General features: G+C 38.4%; 1 protein-coding gene across 1 annotated transcript in view; it reads left to right on the top strand.

Moving 5' to 3' along the window:
• Positions 1-24,521, top strand: part of MDN1 (midasin AAA ATPase 1) — a 101,417-nt gene that overhangs the window by 62,887 nt on the left and 14,009 nt on the right. The window contains exons 63-89 of the mRNA XM_035888774.1: positions 1,007-1,703; positions 2,732-2,893; positions 3,707-3,980; positions 5,629-5,864; positions 6,548-6,643; positions 6,894-6,988; positions 7,313-7,437; positions 8,590-8,736; positions 9,012-9,121; positions 9,567-9,640; positions 9,829-10,024; positions 11,509-11,668; positions 11,835-11,981; positions 14,044-14,170; positions 15,161-15,266; positions 16,405-16,520; positions 17,755-18,234; positions 18,785-19,011; positions 19,369-19,515; positions 19,714-19,886; positions 20,258-20,419; positions 20,553-20,690; positions 20,919-21,060; positions 22,223-22,392; positions 22,622-22,765; positions 23,472-23,607; positions 24,231-24,521. The exon at positions 24,231-24,521 is cut by the window's right edge and continues 59 nt beyond it. Coding sequence (XP_035744667.1) covers positions 1,007-1,703; positions 2,732-2,893; positions 3,707-3,980; positions 5,629-5,864; positions 6,548-6,643; positions 6,894-6,988; positions 7,313-7,437; positions 8,590-8,736; positions 9,012-9,121; positions 9,567-9,640; positions 9,829-10,024; positions 11,509-11,668; positions 11,835-11,981; positions 14,044-14,170; positions 15,161-15,266; positions 16,405-16,520; positions 17,755-18,234; positions 18,785-19,011; positions 19,369-19,515; positions 19,714-19,886; positions 20,258-20,419; positions 20,553-20,690; positions 20,919-21,060; positions 22,223-22,392; positions 22,622-22,765; positions 23,472-23,607; positions 24,231-24,521 — 5,078 coding nt within the window. The remainder of the gene's footprint in view (positions 1-1,006; positions 1,704-2,731; positions 2,894-3,706; positions 3,981-5,628; positions 5,865-6,547; positions 6,644-6,893; positions 6,989-7,312; positions 7,438-8,589; positions 8,737-9,011; positions 9,122-9,566; positions 9,641-9,828; positions 10,025-11,508; positions 11,669-11,834; positions 11,982-14,043; positions 14,171-15,160; positions 15,267-16,404; positions 16,521-17,754; positions 18,235-18,784; positions 19,012-19,368; positions 19,516-19,713; positions 19,887-20,257; positions 20,420-20,552; positions 20,691-20,918; positions 21,061-22,222; positions 22,393-22,621; positions 22,766-23,471; positions 23,608-24,230) is intronic.

Genomic DNA, 24,521 nt, shown 5'->3' with positions numbered 1-24,521 from the left:
ACAATTTCTCTGTTCTTCTGTGGAAATAAGGGTTGCTGATTTGAAAGTATCAATTTGCATGGTGAGGTGGAAAAAAAAAATACAGAAGCTGTTGTTTACTTGCAGTGACCAAGGGATTGTCTGTACACACTTTGTACTGCTGTAAATACAACAATTAAAGCGGTGGCCTTCATATCTTGAAGAAGTGAATCTAAAGCCTTGCATCTAAATTATGTTAGTTCCGTTACAATGTGACAATGTTATCAAGAAACTGAAATGAGATAGAATGTGTATCTATCACTGTAACCCTTCAAGGCCTCGATAGATGCCAGTGCTATTTTGCAGAGTTCTTGGGCTGATTTGTACTGGGTAGACAATTCCAGATGTGTATTTTAGCAACAGCCTTTGCCTAGAGTGCTGTGGATGAATTAAATATCTTGCCACATAGAGTAGACTGACATTCAAAATTTGTAGCCACTGTTTTGTTCTTGGGGTTTTTTTAATCTGAGGAGCTCAAGGAGGACATTTTAAGTGAACACAGATTTCTCCTTTGTGCAGGTTTCCAGGTGTTCTTTGTACATGGAGATAAAACCTGGGTATTATTCATGATTTTCCACTGAGAATGGAAGTTTTCAATTTCATTGTTATACACGTAGAGGATCTGATAGTTCCATGCTAATGCTTAAAGAGAATGATAGTCATTGAAAGCAAGTTCTGAATGGCTGAGTTTTACCAATTGCTTCCAGTAATACTGCTTTTTCCTTAATGCTCACAGAGCTGTCAGGTAGCAAGCAAAAAAGTAATCAAAGTTTGAAGTGGGGGGGGAGGGGGCAGAGAGAAGTACATATGCATGTTATACAGGTGTTGCTTCTTTTTTTTCCCTTATTTGCTCTTTCACACAGCAGAATATTTCTGATACATCTTTTCATATATATCTCTAACTGCTATAGATTATACGTATATATGTAAACATGTTTATATGCAATATGTTTATATATCTAAACTGGTCAATGTTCTTTCTTAACAGACTGCTGCATGAAAGAATGCAAAGGTTGAAGGAGCAAATAAGCAGCCTTTCCAGAAAAAAGGCCTTCAGGCCTCCAGCTCCGACCTATGATTGCTTATACCAGGAGGCTCACCAGTACATCAACAGCATAGCCCGGGTTTCTTCAGTCCAAGATCTTTTAGCACGACTTCTGCAGTTCCTCCGTGGGGAAAGACCTAAATCACTCCAGGCAATACAAAACCTGTTAAATGAAGAAGCATCCTGGCAACAATCACACCATCAGTTTAGAAAACATCTGGCAGAAGATTATGCAGTATTCCCTGATGCCGTCATTCCATTGCAAGCTGCCATCTTACAGTTGCAGCATGGCATGCGATTAGTGGCTTCTGAAGTTTATACAGTGCTGAAAAGTTTTGTGCGTCCAGATGATCTGACCAACCTCCTTACTTCTTTGTTGACATTTCCTTCTATTGGCCATGCCTTCCCCACTTACATTGCTCGTGCAGAAATTTTATGCTCGGTGAATTCAGTTGAGGTCCTTCATGGACTTAAAAAGTTTTCTTTGAAGCGCTCTGAAGGAGAATCTGAGGGAGTAGAGCAGCCTTGCCCAACCCTGGAACAGCTCCTAGTGAATGCTTTGTTGCATCTTCGATGTCATGTACTATCCAGAGGAGAGATGGACCAGAAATCTCTGCAGCTTTTTAGACATCTGTGTCAGGTAACATCTGAATGCCAGTGGCCAGGTTTCTTGTGCTGAGCTACGTTGTCCCCATTACAAGACAGATGTGGATCTGTTAAAGCTGGTTGAGAGGAGGGCCACAAAAATTATCAGAGGTCTGAAACACCTCACTCGTAAAGAAAGGCTGACAGAGTTGGGGTTGTTCAGCCTGGAGAAGAGAGAGAAGGCTCTGTGGACACCTTGTTGTGGCTGTTCATTATATAAAGGTGGCTTACAAGGGTGGAAGGAAACTTTTTACCAAGACTTGTAGTGATAGGAAAAGGTGCAACATTTTTAAACTAAAGAGGGTAGATTTAGATTGGACATAAAGAATACATTTTTTTACAATGAGGTGGTGAGGCACTGGAACAGGTTGCTCAGAGAAATTGTGGATGCCCCATTCCTGGAAGTGTTCAAGGCCAGGTTGGAGGGGACTTTGAGCAATCTAGTGGAAGGTCTAGTGGAAGATGTGCCTGCTGTGGCAGGCAACGGACTGGATGAACTTTGAAGGTCCCTTCCAACCCAAACCATTCTGTGATTCTACCTTGATAACTGACAGTATAATGTTCTTAAACTTTTTTTTTCCATTGACTTGATGAAAGATAATTTTAACATCGTCTGAAATACTGGATTAACTTGCTGGGATTTATCAAGACGTAAAATCATAACCTGTAATGGTTACCAAAGATTTTACATATAAAAAAACCCAACAAAACCCAAAACCACACCAAAATAACCCACAACACAAACTTTGTAGAGAGTTTCTTTATAAAATGGTTAAGAAAGGAGACTAGAACTTGGCCAAGCAGTCCATTGCACAGTTTTCTGTGCTTTTTCCTGATTGGTTTGTTGAGAGGGAAATTTGCAAATCTTCCTTCAAGTTACGTGGCTTCAATATATACTGTTGTAGACTGTAAAGGAGGAAAGAGCCAAACAAGACAGATGCTGCCCCTTTGATGAAACACGAGGTGTTGAGGTGACTTTAAACATTAACTTGTGTAAAAGCATGATGCTTTGTGTTTCCATAGGCAATTATAAATGAATGGGACGAACAGGAACGCCGTGCCCAAGAGCAGGAGGCAATGGAACGCAGTCTGTACAGATACAGAAGTAAAAGTCATGGGAAAGGACGGAGTGAGGAAGAGGAGGAAGAAGAAGAATTTAGGAGGAGATTTCCCCTTCATGAAAAGGTAGCAACTGTAATGAAACACAAAAATTATGTCTGAAGTAGCTCCTGAAAAGGCATGCTGTAAGTAAAATGAGATGAGGAATGAAGCCGTTTTTCCTTCAGCCAAAAGGAAAACATGCAGTAGATTTTGATAGAAAGGTATTAAGTATTGTGCTTTTAGTTTATTTTCCCTTCTGCTTGCAGAAAGTTTTTGCAGTTAACTTCTGGACTTGAACTGTGCTGTGATTCAGCTTGAATAATCCCAAGTTTCTGAATGACAATATCATTAGTTATTTGTTGCAGAACTCTGGAGTTTGATTCATTTAGCAAGTAAGGTCTGCTGAGGTTTAATTACCTCTGAAGAAGGTGAATCTCCTTGATTTAATAAAGCTGTGAGCTTTTTTCAAATTTAACTGGCCTGCATTACTGAACAGTTTTTGAAGCATGTATTCACTGAGCAGTGTTGTGCAGTACAGAAATCCACAAGACAGTTATGTGTGTCACTGTTGTCGGGATGTAATAGTTCAGATCTTCAAGCAACTAAACAGCGTTGAGGTGGTTTATCAGCAGGTAAGACTGCTGCTTTTTCTGAAAGAGGTTTAGTTGGCAGCAGCTCAGGGCTCACTGTACTGCACTCTTGCCTGCTGTGGTTATGCCCCTTAATTGTTCTGTTCACCTGTGTTCTTTTTCAGACTTACACCTGAGCTGTAGAGTGCCAGCTCCAGTCATTAGCACATTGCCACAATGCCAAAAAGTGCAAAAAGGGCAGTGGGGAGGGGAGGTGTTAAAGGAAGAAATTATTATTATTGACCTTTGATTATCACATAATTTGCAGGACTTTGAAGATATCACAGCTGAGGCAAGCCTAGAAGAAAAAATGGAAACTGAAGATCCATTGGAAGACCAGCTGGAAGTTGATAGAGCCCTTTTATCCAAGAGCTCTATGCAAACAGTAATGATGGTTCATCAACAGCTGTGCTTAAACTTTGCTCAATCCCTGTGGTATCAACAGAGTCCGCCTTCTCATCAAGCCAAACATTATTTCAGTACTTTTATTTCCTGCTATCAGACTGGTGCATGCCTGGTGTCGCAATTCTATCCTTTAATTGGTAAGATTGCTAGCAATATTTCAGATGTGCAAGTTTAGCTTTGTAATGATTTGTTTCAAAGTAATCGTATTGCAGGTCAAGAAACAGACCTATTTTGGGGAAAATGCACAAATAGCAATTTTCTTTTTCCAAAGAATTTGCTCCATGTCCAGATGGCTTGGTGGCATGCTTTGATTTTATTCTTTTATGATTTTTTTTATTCCATTTGTCAATATATAAGACCAACAGAGTTTAAGAATAAACTGGATCTACTAAGTGACATTTTGATCACTTGCATCTGCATAATCCTGTGGAAGACAATGCACTTGGAGAAATTTCCCAGAATTAACATTTGCAATTAAGTTCATAAAAGAATTGGTTTAAATGGAGTTTCTATAATAAAAAAGAGGGGGTTTTTTTAGCCCTGAATTTTGGCACTCTCTGGTCATGTTCCAGCAACACTATGTCTTTCTTGTAGTGAGGGGCCCAAAACTGAACAGAGTACTCGAGTATGCCTCACCAATGCAGAGTACAGGGTAAAGATGATTTCCGTACTCCTGCTGGTCACACTATTCCTGATACAAGCCAGGATGCTGTTGGCCTTCTTGGCCACCTGGGCACACTGCTGGCTCGTATTCGGTTGGCTGTTGACCAACATCCCCAGGTCCTTTTCTGCCAGGCAGCTTTCCAGCCACTCATCCCCAAGCCTGTAGCATTGCATGGGGTTGCTGTGACCCAAGTGCAGGACCTGGCACTTGTTGAACCTCATACAGTTGGCCTCGGCCCATTGATCCAGCCTGTCCAGGTCCCTCTGTAGAGCCTTTCTACCTTCTAGCAGATCAACACTTCCACCCAGTTTGGTGTCACCTGCAAACTTGCTGAGGATACACTCGAACTCCTTGTCCAGGTTGTTGATGAAGATATTAAACAGAACTGTCCCCAATATTGAGCCCTGGGGAACACCGCTTGTGACCGGCCGACAACTGGATTTAACTCCATTCACGCATTGGGCCTGGCCATCCAGCCAGTTTTTAACCCAGCGAAGAGTATGCCTGTCCAGGCCGTGGGCAGCCAGTATCTCAAGCAGAATGCTGTGGAAAATAGTGTCTTCAGTTCTGATCTAACAAATGTATATGTGTGCAGTTAAAAAGCAGCAGATCATAGAACTGTTTAGGTTGGAAAAGACTTTTAAGATCATCAAGTCCAACTGTTGAAGGAAAAAAATATTATTACAACTTGGGAATAATACAACAGGGCTGTTCTTTCTACAGTAACTTTTGTGTTCATACCTGAGGTGTCATATATCTGATTTTTTTTTGTGTGTGTCAGATTACTTCTTCACAGAGCCTTGCCACTAATTTTGTAGTAAATATCTCCCTGATGTGCATTTATGCACAGAGGAACTGTGGTCTTCTGACAGGGTCACAGCACACCTTTAGGATGCTGATTTTGCTTTTATATGAAAATTTGATAAAATAGAGAATGTAAACTTTAATAATGTCTCTCTTCTTCCATACTCCCATCTCATTGCTTATGCATGGCCTATTCTTATATCCCTGTAATACATAACGTGCTAAGCCTTGGGAACAGGAAAAAAAAAAAACTTTTTCTATTCAGCTGAAAAAAGAATTAATAGCTTCTGTGATGTCTTACTTTTCTTGCTTCCTAGGTGCCGAAATGAATGATAGTCTTTTGGGAAGCCAACTTCTAGTTAGCACTCTTCTTCACAATACCTTTTTTGAGGAATTAACTTCAGATCTTGTGCTGCAGCAAGATGGCCCATATGACTTTTACCAACATCCTAATATTCAGCAAGTCCGACAGTGCCAACCTGTACTTGATAATTTTGCTAAAGAAGTAAATGGGTTACTGCAGGAATGGCCGGAGCATCCCGTACTTGTGCAGGTAAAGATACCTCAACAACTGTTTGGGGAAAACTGGAGCATTTTAGAATTGCATTTGTGTGTAAGTATGTGCATAGATAAGCATAGACGTGTGCATGCATACACTTGCTTAGATGTTGTCTCTATTATTTATGCAGATGTCTTAAAGTCATACATGTTTCCTGTTAAGAGGTATTGGGTGTTATTAGCTGTTCTATTTTAGTTATGAAATGTTAAGTGGTATTCACTGCCTACTCTGATCTTACGGCTTTAAGCAATCTTCAAGCTGACATACCTCAAAGATTCTTGAGGTCTTTTGCTGTTCAGGTTCCTGGTTTGGTTTTTTTATGGTTTGGTTTTTTCCCCAAAATGCTTTCTTTCATAGTGCTTTAAAATGGATATCTTTGGTCCCACTTATGGGGCCTGTGTGGCCCTCAGGTTGTATTTCTTAGAGTAACACAGAAACTCAGAATTGATTGGAACTCTTTGTGTTAGGTCATTTGTTCTCCTTTCCCCAAGTGCACTGGCCTTCACTGAACTACTAGTGAGATTATACTAAAAGAAGGAAGCAGCTGAAAATAAAAAAAACACCTATTTTTATCTCTGGCAGAGGAGGCTTATGCTAATACAAATTAGCCTAACTTTATGACTGCTTCTGTTGAAGATCAGTTACTAAAGGTTGAATGTTTATTTTTTATTCTGCAGCTGTTAGTTGTGATGGACAGAATCCGGAGTTTTCCACTCTCTTGTCCTCTCTCAAAGTTCCTGAATGGCTTGGAAATTCTTCTTGCAAAGGCACAGGTAAGAAAAGAGCTCAGGGAAACTTTTTTTTTTCTGGTTTATGTTTCCTTATTTTTACTGGTATCATGGTAAAAACAACTGAAAGCTGTCTGCTTGCCAGGATTTGGGGAAATGAACTTGCTCCATGCTGTAAGTTTAAGGAGTAGGAATGTAATCCAGAGTACTGCATAAGTCTTGCTACGCAAAGACTAATTTCTGGTATTGTATAAAGGGTGGTTGTTTTTTGTTGTTTGTTTTTTTTTCCCCTCAGGACTGGGAGGAAAATGCTAGTCGAGCTTTGTCCTTGCGAAAACATCTTGATTTGGTCACACAACTGATTATTCAGTGGCGTAGATTGGAGTTGAAGTAAGAACTGTCCTTCCCTACTGCTTTTTCTTAGATATTGTAAGCTTATGTCTCTCTACAGAGACACATTCCAATACAGAATTGCCTTAATCATGGAACAAGTGTGTGTGTGTGTGTGTCTGTCTGTCCTAGTAACAATGTGGGGAAAAAAACCCCTTAGTGTCACTAAGCATATGTGCAGATTATTCCACCCTGTAAAATTTTCCTTTACTTCAGTAGAAAAAGAGGATAAAGTTCATGTTGTTTTGGAGCCCAGACTACCCACAATATTCTTGCCTTTTTTTTTTTTTTTCCCCCTTCTCTCCCCTTCCTTATTGTTTCCAGTTGCTGGTCAGTAAGTTTGGACAATATTATGAAGCAGCATGTAGAGAAATCCACAAAGCACTGGTTCTCAATCTATCAGATGATTGAGAAGTATGTTCAAGAACAGACAGAGGCAAACACAGAAGGTAAGTGCTGTCCTTATATGAATGTGTGATGCAGTTCCAGCACTTACTAAGGATGCATAATTAAGGTCCTAAATGCTAGGGTTTAACAACGCACTTTCAGGTGTAGCTCTTGTCCCCTTTGCCCTACAGTAAATTCCATGACCTCATAGGGTCTTCCATATAGAGTGAACTTTGCTTGGTATTTATTTCTGGAACCACCTGTGTCTTTCATAGGGCCAGCATTGTAGGTGTTGTAAAGAAAAAAGATGTCTGTAAAAAGCATCCAAAATAAAGTAGAACTGTGGTAACTGTATGTCATGCATGTAAAAACATTTCAAACAGATTTGGAGGGTAGGAGGCCTCCATCTGCAGCTGGAAAAGGCACCTCATTTTTTTAACTGCACAAAGCATAATTCGTATCCCAGCTGAACTACTTCTAACATTCTGCATAAAGCCTAAAGAATTCTTACAGTAAGTGTGTTTTGGTACATACCGTTTTTAGGAAATCTGTCTGCAGGTGTTCACATTATGTAAAACAGGGGAAAGAATATAGCTCTCCATCCCTTGCCTCCCCAAAATTTAATGGAATTGTAAAGATGAAAGTAGCATCCTCTGGCATGAGGCAAGGTTATTCCAGTCTCATGACTACTTAATGCATTTACTTGACGATCTTTATAACCTTGGGTTATTTTGCATCTCCAAGTGGACAGTATGTCGTCTTCTACAGGTAGTGCTCTAAAGACACTGTATTCTCTACCAGATTATTCTAAGATCTATTTCTGTCTTCATGATTTTGAAGAGTTAAGAAGCTGGCAGTGACTAATTTGTAGAATGGGTCATCATAACCAAAAAAAGCCTTTCATTCATAGAGCATAGCAAGTATTCTTTAAATACTTGATGCACTCTAAAATTGGAGCTGTAGCTGGTCTCCTCGGTTGCTATCTTACTGCTGCCTCTCTTGTCCTCTTTCCGTTCTTCTAGTGTGGTGTTTGTTGGTTTTACTTATTGTTAAATTAGAGTTCTGCCCCCACCCCCTCCCTATTTTGTTTTGAACTTTCCTATTAGAGACCTGATACTTATTTGAAGTTTACAAAGAATAGACAACAATTTTCATGTAGAGATTTTTGTTTGCTTTCTCCCCCTTTCCTTCTAAATTTCTGGTGCAATGTTCAGAAACTGAGCAAATGGATCTGAAAACACTGGTCAGCACACTACAGGCTTTCATTGAAGGATCCACACTAGGAGAGTTTCATGCACGACTTCAAGCACTACTGGTTTTCCACTGCCATGTCTTGCTGATGCCTCAAGTAGCAGAAAAGGGTAAGTTGTTAGCATTACATGGGTTGAGTCATCTTTTCAACAACCTGACCATCAGGTATTCAAGACTTTCAAAACAGATCGCTAAGCTCATAAATACAACACAAGCCTATGCTGCTGGTTTTCCTGTTTTCATGAAGAATACTGTTGATCAGTTTACCCCATCTTTTGGTGTTGCTAAACTTCATGATTACAAAAAAAAGTGGATGCATTTCTCTTCTTGATGCTGAAGACCTATCCTGTTTTAAAAGAAGCTTGTTATTGTCCGTCCCTTCTAGATGTTCTGTGCAGCATTCTGTGGAACCTATACAATTATTATAAGCAATTTTCAGAGTGCGTTGAGGCCAGAATCGCTGAACTTCGTCAACCTATAGAAAAGGAACTTAAGGTAAAAGGAAACTTTGCTCAGACAATATATTGATCTAATCAAAGGATCAGTGGAAGCAGGTATTATTTGAATTTGTATACAATAGCTCTGTCCACTGAAATCCCTACTGTATTTCACATATTCTTTGACAAGAATTTATTTTTGAGGTGGGGGGGTTGGTTGAAGTCTTTAATGTCAGTCAGTTCCATTCAGCCATGGAGGTTTCTAGGTGGTAGTGAAGCCCCTTTCAGATTTCACAACATTTGGCTATGCAGCAGTTTTAGTGTAAATACATCTATTAATACAGTAAGATGCCTATGCAATAGTTTGCTTGCTTACTAAAATATCTTGCATTTTAAGACTGCCAGGTCATGATAGCTGATTAGCTTTAAAGATCATCTTTTATATGCAAATACTTAATTGCATTTATATAAGTAATCCCATTGATTATTTGTTTTCCTAATAGGAATTTGTGAAAATTTCAAAGTGGAATGACGTCAGCTTCTGGGCTATAAAACAATCAGTTGAAAAAATACGCAGGTAACTCAGAGCTTGGAATGAAGCTCCATATTTAGGACCTTCCTTCTAGATGATTTCTCTATGATGTTAATTTGAATGCCAGAATGTTTCTTCTGCTCATAACACAGTGGAAACGTTTATTTCCAGCAGCTGAGAGACTTCCAGGATTATAAAACCCAGTAATACTTTTGCTTGCCTTTGGTAATTAGGACACTCTTTAAATTCATGAAGAAGTTTGAAGTTGTTCTGAATGAGCCATGTCGACCTGCCTTGGTGGAAATTGGGAAGGAAGAGCAGCTGGACTGCTTGGAAAAGCAGGAAGAATCTGAGAACCAAGAGACCAAAGTTCAGAGGCTAAACAACACATTAAGAAAAATTCTGTCTGCTAGAACAGATGTTGCCAAGGTGACTGTATTCTTTATTCTAAGTGTGGTAAGGATATTTTCTCCAGTCTCATCTGTAAGTTGCTTTTCACTGATTTATGCAGAAAAATCTTACGTAAGTGTCAAATCTGTTGAATATATCATCAACTTTTTGGTCTTACTTGTGTTCAGTGTTATGAAACACTGCAGATGGGTGGGCATGCAGATTAGAAAGACAAGCATATTCTGTATTGATTTGGCACAATATATCTGCTCCAGTATAGAGATGATGGCGCTTACATGTTTAATCTCCAAGTTGCTTGCATATTGTCTGCAGCAATTTGTTACTTCCTTACTTGTGCAGTAATATGGACTAGGAGTTGAAATTACCACCCTTGTTTTTCTAAACAAGGACCCAGACAAATGATCATGTAGCTGTAGGATTTGGGTGTATGTAAGCTCTGATTACATATAAAATTACTTTGAGCTTGAATCTTGATAGGGGAATGCACTACTTTGTCATATACTTGCTGTTGGGTGATAGCTTGTGTACTGCCAACATTGCCTTGGACTCGCCAATATGTGGTAAATCCTGCTCCGCAGTGCCTCAGTTTAATGTGTCTCTAAGTTGTCCAGCTCGAAGAGGAACTCAACTAATTTTCTTCCTGAAGTAGATTCCTACTCACATCCATATGTTTTTATTAATAAAATGCAAAGAGACAATCGTTAAGTCACCAGAATTTGGGGCTGAGTGGGAAACACTCAGTCTCGGCTTCCAAGGCTTTGTTCAGTTTCTTCAGACCAGGTGGCTGATCTTGCTCTTGTCAGTCAGGTGGGTGGAGTGAGGAGGCAGAAATCTGATGCAAATCTAATGTGTTTGGTTGTGGGTTTGGTTTGTTGGTTGGTGGTTTGTTTGTTTGTTTGAAAGCCTGTTACTGATAGTTAACAGGGTTGTTGGTTTCACTGTAGTTTCAGGCTGTCTTCATTCCTTAAACAAGATGCATGCAAACTAAATTGAACAAAACCTAGGGATTAACTTTGCACATGCTGGGGTATTACTTCTGTTATTTCATAATTCCTATTTGCATACTGTTTGTTCTTTAGCAGTGCAGTTACATTTGTGTCTAGTGGAAAGTAAGATGGGGTTCTTATCCAGTGCCCTGAAGGTGTTAGTGATTTAGGTTAATGTGCCTTTGAGCTTGGAAGGCTGAGGAAGCTGACCTGAAGCAGCAATAACCTCTATGAAAGAGGTCATGACAAAACACCTAAGAGAGTAGGATCACGGCAATTTTCCATTTGTTTGGCTGTTTTCAAAACTAATGTATGCCTGACATGCATATGTTGTGATTTTCCTCAAGTGTTGGTGCTGAACTGTTCAAAGGATCATGTGGGCATGTTTTGGGGTTTTAGATGAATGCAGAATTTAGCACTTGTTTTTGCAGCAATTTGCTCTTAATGGTCAAATAAAGCAGCTTTGAGTGTGTGTGTGTATAACTGGACTGTTTCTTTCATCTTTTTTTTTCTCAGGGGGCACTCCCGGAAGAATGCCAGGATGGCATTACGTTTCATACAGAATCTCTTCAGTATCGTCTGCCTAAGCTTACTAAAAAAATGAAGAAAATGTGTACAACAGTTACAGAAAATAATTCTTTCTTAAGTCTAGTGGAAAATCTTGACCAGTTCACAGGTTAAGTATTCTTGTGACTTCTCTATTGACCTCTGTAATGTAAATGGAACAAATCGGGGGGAAAAGTGTAGATACATAGTTTCCTTCCCAGACTTACCTTCCCATGGCTGCTTTGTGTATGTTAAATTTCCACATCTCTTACTTTTCCCTGCTGTCTTCTATACAGGTGATATAATTGTTTCTGTAGCTGAACTGCAAAATTTAACATTTGATCAGACAGCGGATAAGGAGAAGCAGAAATCAGAGGCAAAGCATATTCAGATGCAAAAGCAACGGGCTTTGTCAGATCTCTTTAAAAGCCTTGCTAAAACAGGTGAGCTTTGACTAAAAATGTGTTTGGTTTACAAGTACAAAGTTCTTAAGCATTTTACTATTTTTGCCAATACATCTAAACCCACCGTAATACTATGTTCTTGAAGTCAGTGACCTACTAATATGTAGAAGCATTTAAGTCTCTCTTTCTTTTGTCTGTTGACTATGAGGCCTGGTGTGTTAGCCCTTTCAAACACTCTCTATTCTTCTTAATTCCATTAGATGCACAACAGTAGCTTTTCTGAAGCAGAACTCTACTTCATCTCCAGTCAGAAGTCACTGCCTAGCTTTTAGAAACAAGAAGGAAGCTCATTATCTTGCATCCATTATCTGATCCAGAACAGAAATGAAGTTAGCTCATTAGAATGAGAGCCCACCTCTTGATTAACAGACTGGCAGAGATCAGACTGGTAGAGGTGTGGTTGAGCCAATGGAGACAGAATGGTCTATTGATGGGAATTGTTGGAGTCACCCTGTTCAGCAGCCCAGTCTCCCTTGCTCCCTTTGCTAGTCTTAAGGTAAAGGACCTGCCCAAACCATTAATTGTTGCCTTTTCCTTTGGTGTTATGTTAAATTATTCACGAACTGTTCTTAGTCACTGAGCGGTTTAGAAACCAGCAGAAGTAAGCAGTCTTGTTAAATAAACAGCTGCCTGATGGCATTCTGCTAAGTCTTAGGCAGAATTAGAAATTAATGTAACTGCCAGGTTTTTTCTTCTTTTTTGAAGAGAGTTTAGGGTTTTGATGCTTCTCTTAGAAGCCATAGTTTCTGGCCTGCAGTGATCCCAAGAACCTCTCTCAAAAGGAAAAAACAAAACAAAACAACCCCCTCTATGGGTCTTTTCCTCCCGGTTGCAGAAAGAAGCTTGGAAGCATGAAGTTAAGGTTTCCAAGAAGGCATGATTTTGACAACAAACTAACTCAAAGTGTCACAGCACTTGAAAAGTAAATGAAAACAAAAACATCCTAAATGCTTTCTGGGAGGTGGGAAGAGGCTTCGGTTGTAGTTTTGAGTGTCTGTAGTTTATGCTACTTAAATGAGTTGATGTGTGTACTGAATAAATAGTTCCCAGGAGACTAAGGTTCTTTTGTATTTAGATGACTACAGACACAGATGAATCTAAGTGGGAGGTTTCCAGCACACACACTTCTCCTGTGTTTGGCATTTTTTGCACCCACTGGTGTCAAAGGAATATCTGCCATTGCTGCCCTGTGAAGTTTGTGCTGGAGGAATGACATACTGTGATAATTTAATTAACACATGGGTTTTGAATTCTTTACAGGGCTCTGTCTTTGATTTCAGGTGACACATTTACCTTTCTCGTTCATCAGCCTTTTCATGTCTTAAAAATGAAGTGATGATCTGTAACTTTCTTAAAGGACCAGGAGCAGTGAAAAGTGTTGCTCTTAAGACTTGTTCTCCATTTTGTTTGGAAAAATGGCAACATAACCTAAATCGCTAATGAGTATTTCTTACAGGCTCTGCTTATCTTCAAGATACTTCCAAAGGAGCATTTTTTATTGCCTTGAGAGGAATGAGCATATTTAATCCAGTTTTAAAAATAGCTAAAATAACACTCTTAAGACTGAATTTTGGAACTACATAGCTGTAACTCTCTCAGGCTGTAGCCTGCCTACAGGTTCAAGGCTTTCTGGGTTTTTTTTTTTTGTCTTGGCCACCACCACCAACCTCCTTTATACACTCAGGTCTATGTTGGTTTTTGTTTGTTTTTTTTTTTAATTTCGGCTGTGTTCTTCAGCTATGTTCAGCTGACCACCAACCTCCTTTATACACTCAGGTCTATGTTGTTTTTTGTTTGTTTGTTTTTTTTTTTTAAATTTTGGCTGTGTTCTTCAGCTATGTTCAGCTGATGCTAGCTTAAGCTACAATGTGTTCTTACACTACAAACTTGTAGCATGTTCGAAGACTTGTCAAAATCAGACAGCATCAGGAAAAAACAACTACATGAGAAGATTTTATATCTTAATACCAACTGTATGAGTGACATTTTTCATACAGAAGAATGAGAGCATAAAAGGATGTGTGTTCAAATGTCATTCCAGGTTTGTCATACCGGAAAGGTATTTCTTGGTCCCGTTCAAAAGACTATCGTGAAATACTCTACCTACGTCCACTGGACTTACGTAGTGCATTAGGTGTGGTAAATTGTACACATGAACTGGATGCCACGTAAGTACATGGTATTTCTAACCATTAGATTGTATGAATTGTAGCTATATTATATAGAATTTACTGCATGTGGATCTAGACTGGAGTTTCTGGACTGTAATTAATTTAGAATTTTATATATGCTCTTCCCTTCCTCCCATTACTTCTCAATTTGAAAATCCTGTGCATACTGTAGTGGTACATACAAATGAGCAAGGGTGTGTGGTTTTTTTTGTTTTTTGGTTTTGTTTTGTTTTTTTTAATTTGCGCTTCTAACAACTCTACCCTCAGTTTCATTGTTTCTGTGAATTAAAATTCAGTTAGTCCTCCGCCATCCAGCTTTGTCTGGGATGCTTTCCTAGTATCATATTAGAATGTAGACTATTAATGATTTTATTAAAGATGAGTTGCAATTTACAGGGATTACTTAATTGTTTTGTCTCCATTGAATAATGGGTTATGTCAGGAGAAAATATGTAAGACTTCAAAGTGGGCATTTCTGGAAAAACTTACCTAGAGGAAAGATGTTCCTTCAGATGTTTTTCCTGTTGTTTTTCTGGCAGCAAGTGATTTTTGTCATCGGGACATGCTGGTTATTGTCCTTCTCAGATGTAAGGGTTTAGTTTATAATATCTTTCATCAAGGCCAAAATAAAGGCTTCCCTGTCAAGCTGGATTTAGCTGCATGGGGGAAAGAAAAAAAAAAAAAAATCTCTATTTAAGTGCTAAATGATATTCAAAATAGAGATTTTGCTGCTATTGCTTAGTTTCCTTCGAGTTTATTTTAAAAATTAAATGTTTTCTTAAGACTAGAATGCTTGTGGAGAAAATAAAGAATTACAAGATAGATGCATTTGCAAAATAACAAATTGTAAGCAAATTTGTTAGGTTGAAGAGCTGACCTGGTGGTTCCAGTGTTTTGAGGTACTGAAATTATATCTAGCTTTCTAATACCAGACTCTTTTTTTTTTTTTTTTTGTTTGTTTGTTTGGTTTTTTTTGTGCTCTGTCAGGTTGCTGACAGAGATTTCTTCTGCCTGGGATGGATGCCAGAAGTACTTCTATCGGTCACTGGCACGCCACTCTAGACTTCAGACAGCATTGTTAGCACCTGCCAAGGTAAAAACATTGAAGTAAAAATAGAAATCCTACTTCTCTTAACCTTATTTTATCAGCTTGGACTGAAATTTTGTAGTAGTAAAAAGGTGATGTGAAATAATGCTATGTTCTGTAATATGATATGAAATATGATATATTGGAATCAATCGTTAAATGCAGCATTTTAAAACCTGTTGTTTTATGTTTAACAATATCAGTTTAGTGAACTAAGTTGATCTGTTCAATGTAGAGTATCTTTCATCCCAACAGATCTCAAATTGCTACTTTTTGTGCATGAAGGAAACTACCAAAATGATGAATCAAAACTTGTTAGGAAAGCAAAACCAGTATTAGTTCGTGCTCATGAAAAAAATCAGTTGAGATTTATAATTGGTCATAACTGAATAATGAACTGAATTGGGCGTAACTGGGAACCTGTGTCTAACACAAAAAATGCTGATGTATTTCTTTGCTTAAAAATTGGTCTAAAATCAGTGGAGGGAACAAATGAGCTCTGCCAAATCAGTAGCACTTTTCCAGTATTCCAGGAAAAAGGGATGTCTTCCAGCTGATCTTCCTCTCACCATGCTTCACCCCTTGTTTTACAACATGATCTGGTCAAACGTCATAGCTGCTAATGGTCACAAATAATGGAACACAGCTCTAATCGGCTTTGCTCTGTGTTGTGAATATTTATTCTAAACTTTAAAATGGGATCCCTTCCAATGAAAGTAGTGAAAGTAATTGTCAGTAAATCTGGTCAAATGAATTGTGGAAGTGGTTTTAGTAGTGGTCATGAATGTAAAAAATTTAGGCTGGTATCTCTTCAGATTTTAATCATCATTTATGTAAGATAGCTGTACTATTGGAACTAAATTCCTAGTAAGAATTGCTGCAGTGGAGTGCAATTTTAATATGACTGTTGCTGCAGAAGCTACTTGAAAATCAAATTTGTAAACAGGATATATGGAAGATGCAGAAAAATGAAGATGGGGGAAACTGTAATAACTACAATTTTTGTCTGCATTTTAAGACTCGTTCAATTAAACCATAACCTTTCAGCCTGCTCAGTGAAATGAAATGGGAGCACAGAGAACGTTGTTGTCTGCTTATTCATCTAACTGTTCCCTCCCACTCTTTCTGTATATCTTTTCTTTAGGATATTGGACTTGGTAGCATTGAACGATGCAAAGGGTTCACTGCACACCTCATGCAGCTGCTTGTCAGACAGAGGCGATCTCTTACTGCATTGACAGAACAGTGGATCTCACTGAGGTATCTTGCATTTTTGAGCGTTCAAACGTTGGCAAGGAGTTTGACAGTAAGCAATTCAGTTCAGAAAGATGGAAAATAAGGTAGAAGAAAATAAAATTCTTCCCTCTAATTATCCATTTCTCTCCTCCCCTCAATTAAGCCTAGATAGAAAAGATGTGGGGTGCAAAATAAAAGGGTTAGATGTTGTTTATCCTGTCATTGCAGCCAGTATTTTGGAATCAAAACAATTTGGGAAAACAAGTTAGGCATACATAAAGACCATGAAATAATTACTGTAGTTAATTACACAGTTGAACTGTTAAACCTATAGATTGTTAAACCTCTCTCATTTGGGTATTGGCCCAAGTTTTGCCTGTGTTTAAGTCCTTGGTTTGATGTGGAGCAAATAAATGATCTGGATGGCACTTTGAGCCAAAATGAAAAAACCTCAAAAAGCTGACAAAGAAAAATTCTAGAAAGGTGGGAGATACTAGATCTTCTGTCAAAACTGTAAAAGGAAAAGCATATAGGAAATCTTTTTTACTTCATGTGATTTTTCTCTCTGTCACTTGGCTGATCAGTTTCACTGCAAACTCCACTGTTCTGCATATTTGAGCTCATGACTAATGTAATCCATAAAACTTTTTGAAGTTAGGTCAGGAGCTATTTCCTTTGTACAAGGAAGGAAATCTAGACTGGAGATGACTGGTGCAAAATTTCTATTAACTGTAGGAAACTTGGAAAAACAAACAAAAACCCAAACCACAAACTCTTCAACTTTACAGTTGCAGGAATAGTAAAACTTCTAAGACACTTATCTGTCTTGCTGTGACTTTCATTCCAAATCAGATTAATCATTTGTAATGAGCTGACTGTTACACAGCACTTTAGACACTGGAGGTGTGTTAGAATCTAATTTGCTTTTATAATGGAGGAGAATGAACAATATTTGAGTATCAGGCCAGGCGTTTAAGGATTGTTTGAAAAGATGATGTAGATTCTGAGAAATCTCACAAAGCCTGGTTTTCAGGACAACTCAAACATGCAATGGAGAGAAAAATTCACTGATTAAACAAAACTTTTTTAAAGAAAATACTATAATTTCAGTTTTTCCAGAAGATACGGACTCGGTGGAAGTCAAACTTTATCTAAACTTTAGATCTTTTAGGAATTTAGTCTGAAGGCTGAGCTTTTAAATGGAAGGTATAATGTAAAACTCAGTGATTGTAACTTTTCCTCCTTTCTTCTTAACTAGGAACCTCCTGAGTTGCATACAAGAGATGGATTCTAGGTTGACTGCTGACAGAGAATATAATGTAGCATTTCCTCCTCAAGACGGTATTCAGCACTGGACTGACAAGTTGCAGCAACTTTCCATGCAGTGCGTCATGGTTCTCGAGGAGCTGTCTTGGTTTATACAATGCTGTCCAAAAGAAGAGTTAACGAAGTGCAGTGACAATGAAAGGACAGATGTCAAACCCAACAGTTTTCAGAGTTCAGGACCTGAAATGGGAAGTGTTTTTATGGGAATACCTGACCGAATTCCCTCAGAGCTAAAATACCTGTCTCCATTAACAATTGAGCAACTGCCTCCTGGCTGCAGGATGCGAAATAAGGATCAGTTATGGCTGCAGTTAGCTACACAGTTGACTGCAATGCTGGCAAATGTGAAGGCAATGAAAGCAGAAGTGGACAAAATACGACAACAGCCATGTGAGACTTCGTTGTATTGCTGGTGAGTTCTACACATGCATGAAACTGAATCTCTCTGTTTTATATGTATACAAGATGCGTGAAGTCATGTTGAACATGTTTGCCTATGCATATCTTGAAGAGTGTGGTCAGGTGATCTTGAAGCTTGTTTCCATTAATTCTTCTTGAAAATGCAATGCCTAGCTTTTTAAACAGATGTGTGTCTTCTCCCACTCCCCTGAGAAGTCAGGAAAAAATTGATCCATCTCAGCTTCTCAGTTTGTCTTTGGTCTCCTGGGATTTCATCTCCATAGCTCCTTACTTAATGAAGTGAATTTCAAATGTCAATTTAATGACGGATTTTTTATTTCAAAAAGAAATCTGTAGCCAATTTAATAATAATAATCATCATCCTCTCATTTTCTCTCCACTTGAAATAATGTGAGTATAAGTTGGCATATCTGCTGTTGCCAAACTTTTTACTTAGTTCAAGATGGAGATCAGCTGCCTCCCCCTCACCCGTGCCCCAAGAAAAGGTTTAATCTTAAATTGAATTGTTTGTTCTTTCAGCATTATGGTATTTCTTGTTGCAGGAGAGATTTTGAAGTTTGCACATCAGCTGTGAGTTGTTTGCTTGAAGTCTCCGCTCAGTTACAAGGCATAGAGTCCCTGTTTCTTCCAAATGGGGAAGACAGGCAAGCTGCAAATCAGATTACCCTAATCAAGAGCCTAAAGTATATACAAGAAGAAGTTAATAACACATCTACAGATTTCACAGCCTGGAGAACACAGCTTCTTGCTTCCATGTCGAACTGCAGTGGTAAGGACAATTCTTCTCTGCCTGTTTTGTAATTTAGCTAAAGATGTAAGAATTCATTAGTTTGGTTATTGCAGAAGATGTCTCCAAGTTCATTCCAATATCCAGAAACACTTGATGAAATTCAAACTTGCAATATTTAGTCCAGACTTAATTTCTGCGTTAATATTTTTTCCCCCCCTTAGTCACTGTGGATGACAGATCTTACACCATAGTTGCAGGTCATGATTAGCAAGGAGATTTTAGTAGAACTATGTAGTAAAAATTGCGTAGTGTTTATCATGCTCCTTGCATAGGAGAAACAGTAACCTGTAATGTAATGTGTTTCTATGTAAACCTGCCTGTGTTATGGTTCAAAAGGAAATCAACAGTCAGATGAAGAATTTATGGAGCACTTCTCAGCAAAAGTGGAAACTGTTATCCGTGTTGTCCTCTATGCCATCCAGTGTTTGGTAGAGAGAAAACAGGAAGATGGGAAGGAGGAAGAAAAGTCTCCAGAGGAAAATGGTAAGTTTGTTAATTTACTTACGGGGGAGGAGGAGAGTTTAAACTATGAAAACCTAAAAATTCCTTAAGGAAATTGCCATTTTAATAGAGGTTGTCTATTTAAATAGATAGGATGGATATTTCTTTCTAGATTGCTTGCTATAACATTTTTAGAGTGTCTGACTTGATTTCCATATTTTTTATGTATTTCAAACAAAGAGGATGCAGCCTCATTTGACGTGATTAAAGCTGGACATATAACTAAGCTTTTGGATGAAGGTCTCTCTGCTGATTTGGATTCTTTGCATGTGCAGAAAGCAGTTTTAGCTGTTTCAGAACTCCTGGAGAACCTGAAATCTTATGGGGAAGATTACACTTCAGATAAACATAAGGTAAAACTGTTGTTCTCAATGGTTTTTGGCTTAAGGGTCTCAAAAGATTTGGAAATTTTGAACTTTGGTGGTTTAACATGCATTGCTTCTTATTGTCCAATACCTTAGAACTAGAAGCATGTGAGAAATTGTGGCCAAATATGGATTCTCTTCTGTAGTGCAAAACCCAGATGTTCCTTTAAGAAGGAAAAGTTTTAGTTTTTGTAAAAATCTAGAAAAACCTCCGGAAACTTTAGAAACTGTATTTAAACTCGCCTATTGCTATTTCCAGTTTGAGCATCTGTTTTCAGTCTCTATCACTGCTCTCTCTGAGGTGCATCTCGGTACACACGTAATCATGTTTGACAGCTGTTCTCTGGTTTTAACTGCAGGTCTTCAACCAGTCCTGCTATTTGCTGGTGCGTCTAAAGCCCATGCTCTGCAAGTATTCAGACCTTATCCTGTTCTACCTCACTGTTTCACTGGCATCTCACAGGAGTACTGGAAAATTGCTTTCTGTTCTAACTAGCATTTTTACAGAGCTTGCCCAAAAGGTAAGTTATTGGAGGTAACAACGGATGTATTGTAAACATATATTAAATGTAGAAAAAAAGTCTTAAGCAGAAACTAAGCTGAAAGATGTACTTACTAATGTCGAAAGTTTTGGGTTTCTGTTTGCCTTTGTAGGGGTTTTGTCTGCCAAAAGAATTACTTGAAGATGAAGCTGGGGAGGGAGCAACACAGTTTCATGATTACGAGGATGGTGGTATTGGAGATGGGGAAGGCAAGAAGGATGTGAGCGACAAAATAGAAAGTGAAGATCAGGCAAGTGTTTGGGGTTGGTCTTGTTTAAATCAAGTAAAACTGAAAAATCCCTTGAAATCCCGTGTTGTGAATGTTTCGGGTAAACAAAACGTGAAGTTACCTTCAGTCTCCTGTTTAGGTTGGCTTTTGTCTTTGCATATAAGCTTATAAATATTGATGTGGTACTTTAAGTAAGCTTTAATATATAGGCAAGTTCCAATGTAATTTTTGGTTTTACCAATAATTCAGATAGAAGACAGTTTTCAAAAGGGTGAAGAGAAGGAGAAAGAGGATCAAGATTCTAAACCAGACATTGAAGGAGAAGACAATGCAATTGAAATGTCAGAAGACTTTGAAGGAAAAATGCATGATGGAGAACAGGAGAAAAAAGGTTTGGTCCTTCCACTGTGGCAAACTTAAGAGAAAATGTTACAGATCAATCCAATAGTGATTGATACTTTTATGTAACTAAGCATGTACTGAAAAGTCAGTGTTCAACAACAGAGTAGGGCCATTTTGTATATGAATACTAAGAAATATTAATATGAATGCTAAGAAGTGAACAAAGAAAACACTTTCTCTCTTCTTGAACTCTGATCGTTTTGGAATGAAGGGAGACGAGTCTTTCTTCCTATTGTGAACTGGCCTATAGATGCAGTTTAAAATTAGTCACTGACTGCGGAGCTGTTGAAGATCAACAGAATACTTGGGAATGTGGCTGTAGTTAACTTCAAAACATGACTAATGAAGCTATTGCTAACTTCTAAGCAATGAAAAAAATTTAACTTTACCTTTTTAAAATGGAAAAAATAGCAACATTTGGTAGATTAATTCAAGTTGCTACTAGCCCAAAAGGTAGCAGAGAGGAAGATCTTTTTCACAATGAGAACAGTCAGCCATTGGAATAATCTTCCCAGGGGGGCAGTGCTTGACTCCACCACATTGGACACTTTCAAGATGCAGCTGGACAGGGTGCTGGGCCATCTTGTTTAGACTGTGCTCTTGCCTAGAAAGGTTGGACCAGGCGATCCTTGAGGTCCCTTCCAACCTGGTATTCCATGATTCTGTGATTCACTTTAAAGGAACATCTGAAATGAATGTGGCTTATAAATTATGGTAGTGTTAATCTACTTTAAAATCTCTGACAAAATGCCAAGAATAAGTTCATCCACACAAGAAGGGAAATTCCCAAACTAATAAACAGCTAAAGTGGAATGGACCTTCCCCCTCCCAGTAATGCCAAAACATTTTGAAAATGGAGGATGGAGAGGATAAGGAATAGAGAGTTGAAATTATCCAAGTTTTGTACCTGGGACTTGTTAGTCTGAGAATGCAGTGTGCGTCCCGTATGTCCAAGAGAACACTCTGAACCACATAATTAGGAACCTGCTCTTCTGGGTGTTAGTGCATGTGTGTCTTTTTCCACAGCTCTTAATTAACTGCACAGGGTGATGAAATGAAGGTGCTAAGTATGACTGCTCGTTTGTTTCTGAGGTTAACAAAAAAGTTAGCTTGATCTCTTCTGTACTGAAATACATTCTGAACTTACACAGAAAATGATGGAGATTCAGATGAAGAGGAGGAGCTGGATAAGCAGATGGGAAATCTTGATAATGCTGAAGCTGATGAAAAACTGGATGAGAGGCTCTGGGGAGATGAAGATGATGATGATGATGAAGATGCTAGTAGTAAAACAGAAGAAACTGGACCAGGAATGGATGAGGTAAAGAGAAAAGGAATGGGAAGAAGAATGTCAAAGGAATTAAACTCTGTTAATGTTGTGAACTAGACTGTGAACTCTTGCATAGCTCTTGGTCTTGAAAAGGGATAATTTGAGAATATCACAAGTTTTTTAGTGTTGTCTTTTTTTCTGTAGGAGATGATGTCTTGTCACTCAGACTTTGAGAAACAGGTAGCATAATTGAGTTTCTTGTGAATTTGTTGGTTAATAGGAGGATTCAGAGCTTGTTGCAAAAGATGATAATTTGGGCACTGGAAACAAGGATAATAAAAAACAGCCTCCCAAGGATGAGGAAATTGAGCAACAGGAAGAGGACGGTGGAAACAAAGAGAAAATCCATGAACAAATTGATGAGGTAAAAATTATTTGGACTACATAGAGTATCTTGCTGTTAAACCGTATCCTGTTCCTCACGTCATGTGGTTCTGAGAGACTGAGATGCTCTTTATTTAGTAGTGAAGTGCACTGAAAAATTTAGTTTCAGAGTTAAAAATAAACCATATTGCATCCATTATAACATATGTATATTTTCTCATCCATAATCCAGAAAGAATTTTTGTTTGCACTAACCTGAACTTGTCACGACTGCCAAAACAGGCTGTATGCTGAATTGATGTTTTGGTGGTCAAAGCTTAAAAGTTTTTATTCTGTTGTGTTTAGCGACAGAAACATCTGAAGTCAGTGGGATTCATCCCGAGACTCTGTATACACTGTGCTTGAAAATTCTGCGTAGTATGCAAGAATGCATTTACCACCTGCAAGAGTGCAGATTCTGTTCAGAGTCTTTCAGCTAGGAAAATTTGATTCTGAACACAAAACATGCTGTTTTGAAGTAGTAACAATTTATGCAAATGCATTTGCTGAAATTAATCTTTTTCTGCTATTTATACATAAGGATGCGTACCACTGGAAATCCATTTTTAACTGATGGGAATGTAATATTGTATCCAGTATTTCTGTGTCCTAGAGAATTTAGTAGTATCTTATCTGTCATCTTTGCTTTTCCTCCCACTTATTACATACCTGTTATTTTTTTTCCCTGCCCATTCTTTTGCTGGCAGCGTGAGTATGATGAGAATGAAGTAGATCCTTATCATGGCCAGCAAGAAAAGCAGACTGAAGTTGAACCTTTGGACCTTCCTGATAATTTGAACCTGGAGAATGATGAGAAGAGTGATGAGGAGGAGGAAGATGGAGGTACAGCTGACGATCTCTGTACAGATTCCCAGATGGAAAGAGAGGAACAGTTAGATAATGAGATTTTTTTCTCTAGAGAAAGAAGAGACGTGGTGGTAGGATTCTGTATAACAAGAAGCTGCAAATTCCCTTCTGTGTAGCAAAATGACAAGATACCAAATGCATGCCAGATAAGAACTTAACATTACAGCATTTTCCTTTACCTCCCTTTCACGCACACTGTGGAGCAGGCTTTCTTGTGTTATCCAAGTGATACACCCTAATTTATGCCAGAAGCTCCTTATTTCATTGTGCAGTTGCTTTTGTGTTTTGTTTTGGGTTTTTTTTGTTTTCTTTTTTTCTGTGATACTTACAAGCATTTGCACTCAAAGTCAACTGATTTTCAAGAATATTAGGTTGGAGGAAGTTAATAGGAATTCATCCTGCTGTATTGTTAGTTACAAGCCAATTGTGACTTAAAGAAATTATCTGCTATAGGCAATCATAGATTCTATGTATAGAATTCTCAGTATTTTCTTGAAGATTTTTTTGGTAGGCTGGACAGTTTCCCAAGTATCTGTAGTATTCACCGTCTCTGTACTTCACTGAAAGTTTTGTATACCTTTCTGATTTTTTTAATGCAGAAGAAGAGAATGCTTTTGAGGTAGATGAGAAACCTGTTGATTTAAATGAGGCAGAGAAGACAGAAGAACAGAATGAAGAGGATACTGGTGAGACAGAAAGAGATGATCAAGATGCAGAACCAGATGAAGAAGGTGTTTCTGAAGATAAAGAGGACAAGGAAGATGAAGGGGACAAAGATGCTGATGATCAGGAAGAAAATGCAGGGAATGCTGAGGATGCAGCAGAAGAACAAGAGTCACAAGGACCTGATGAGGAAAAAAATGAGTCTGCTGAAGATAAGGGAATTTCTG

Source organism: Egretta garzetta, unplaced genomic scaffold, assembly GCF_000687185.1.
Source record: "Egretta garzetta isolate BGI_Z169 unplaced genomic scaffold, ASM68718v1 scaffold231, whole genome shotgun sequence".
NCBI classification, from domain to species: Eukaryota; Metazoa; Chordata; class Aves; order Pelecaniformes; family Ardeidae; genus Egretta; species Egretta garzetta.
Note: the sequence above shows the minus strand (reverse complement) of the source record. Positions and strands in the feature narration are given on the sequence as shown.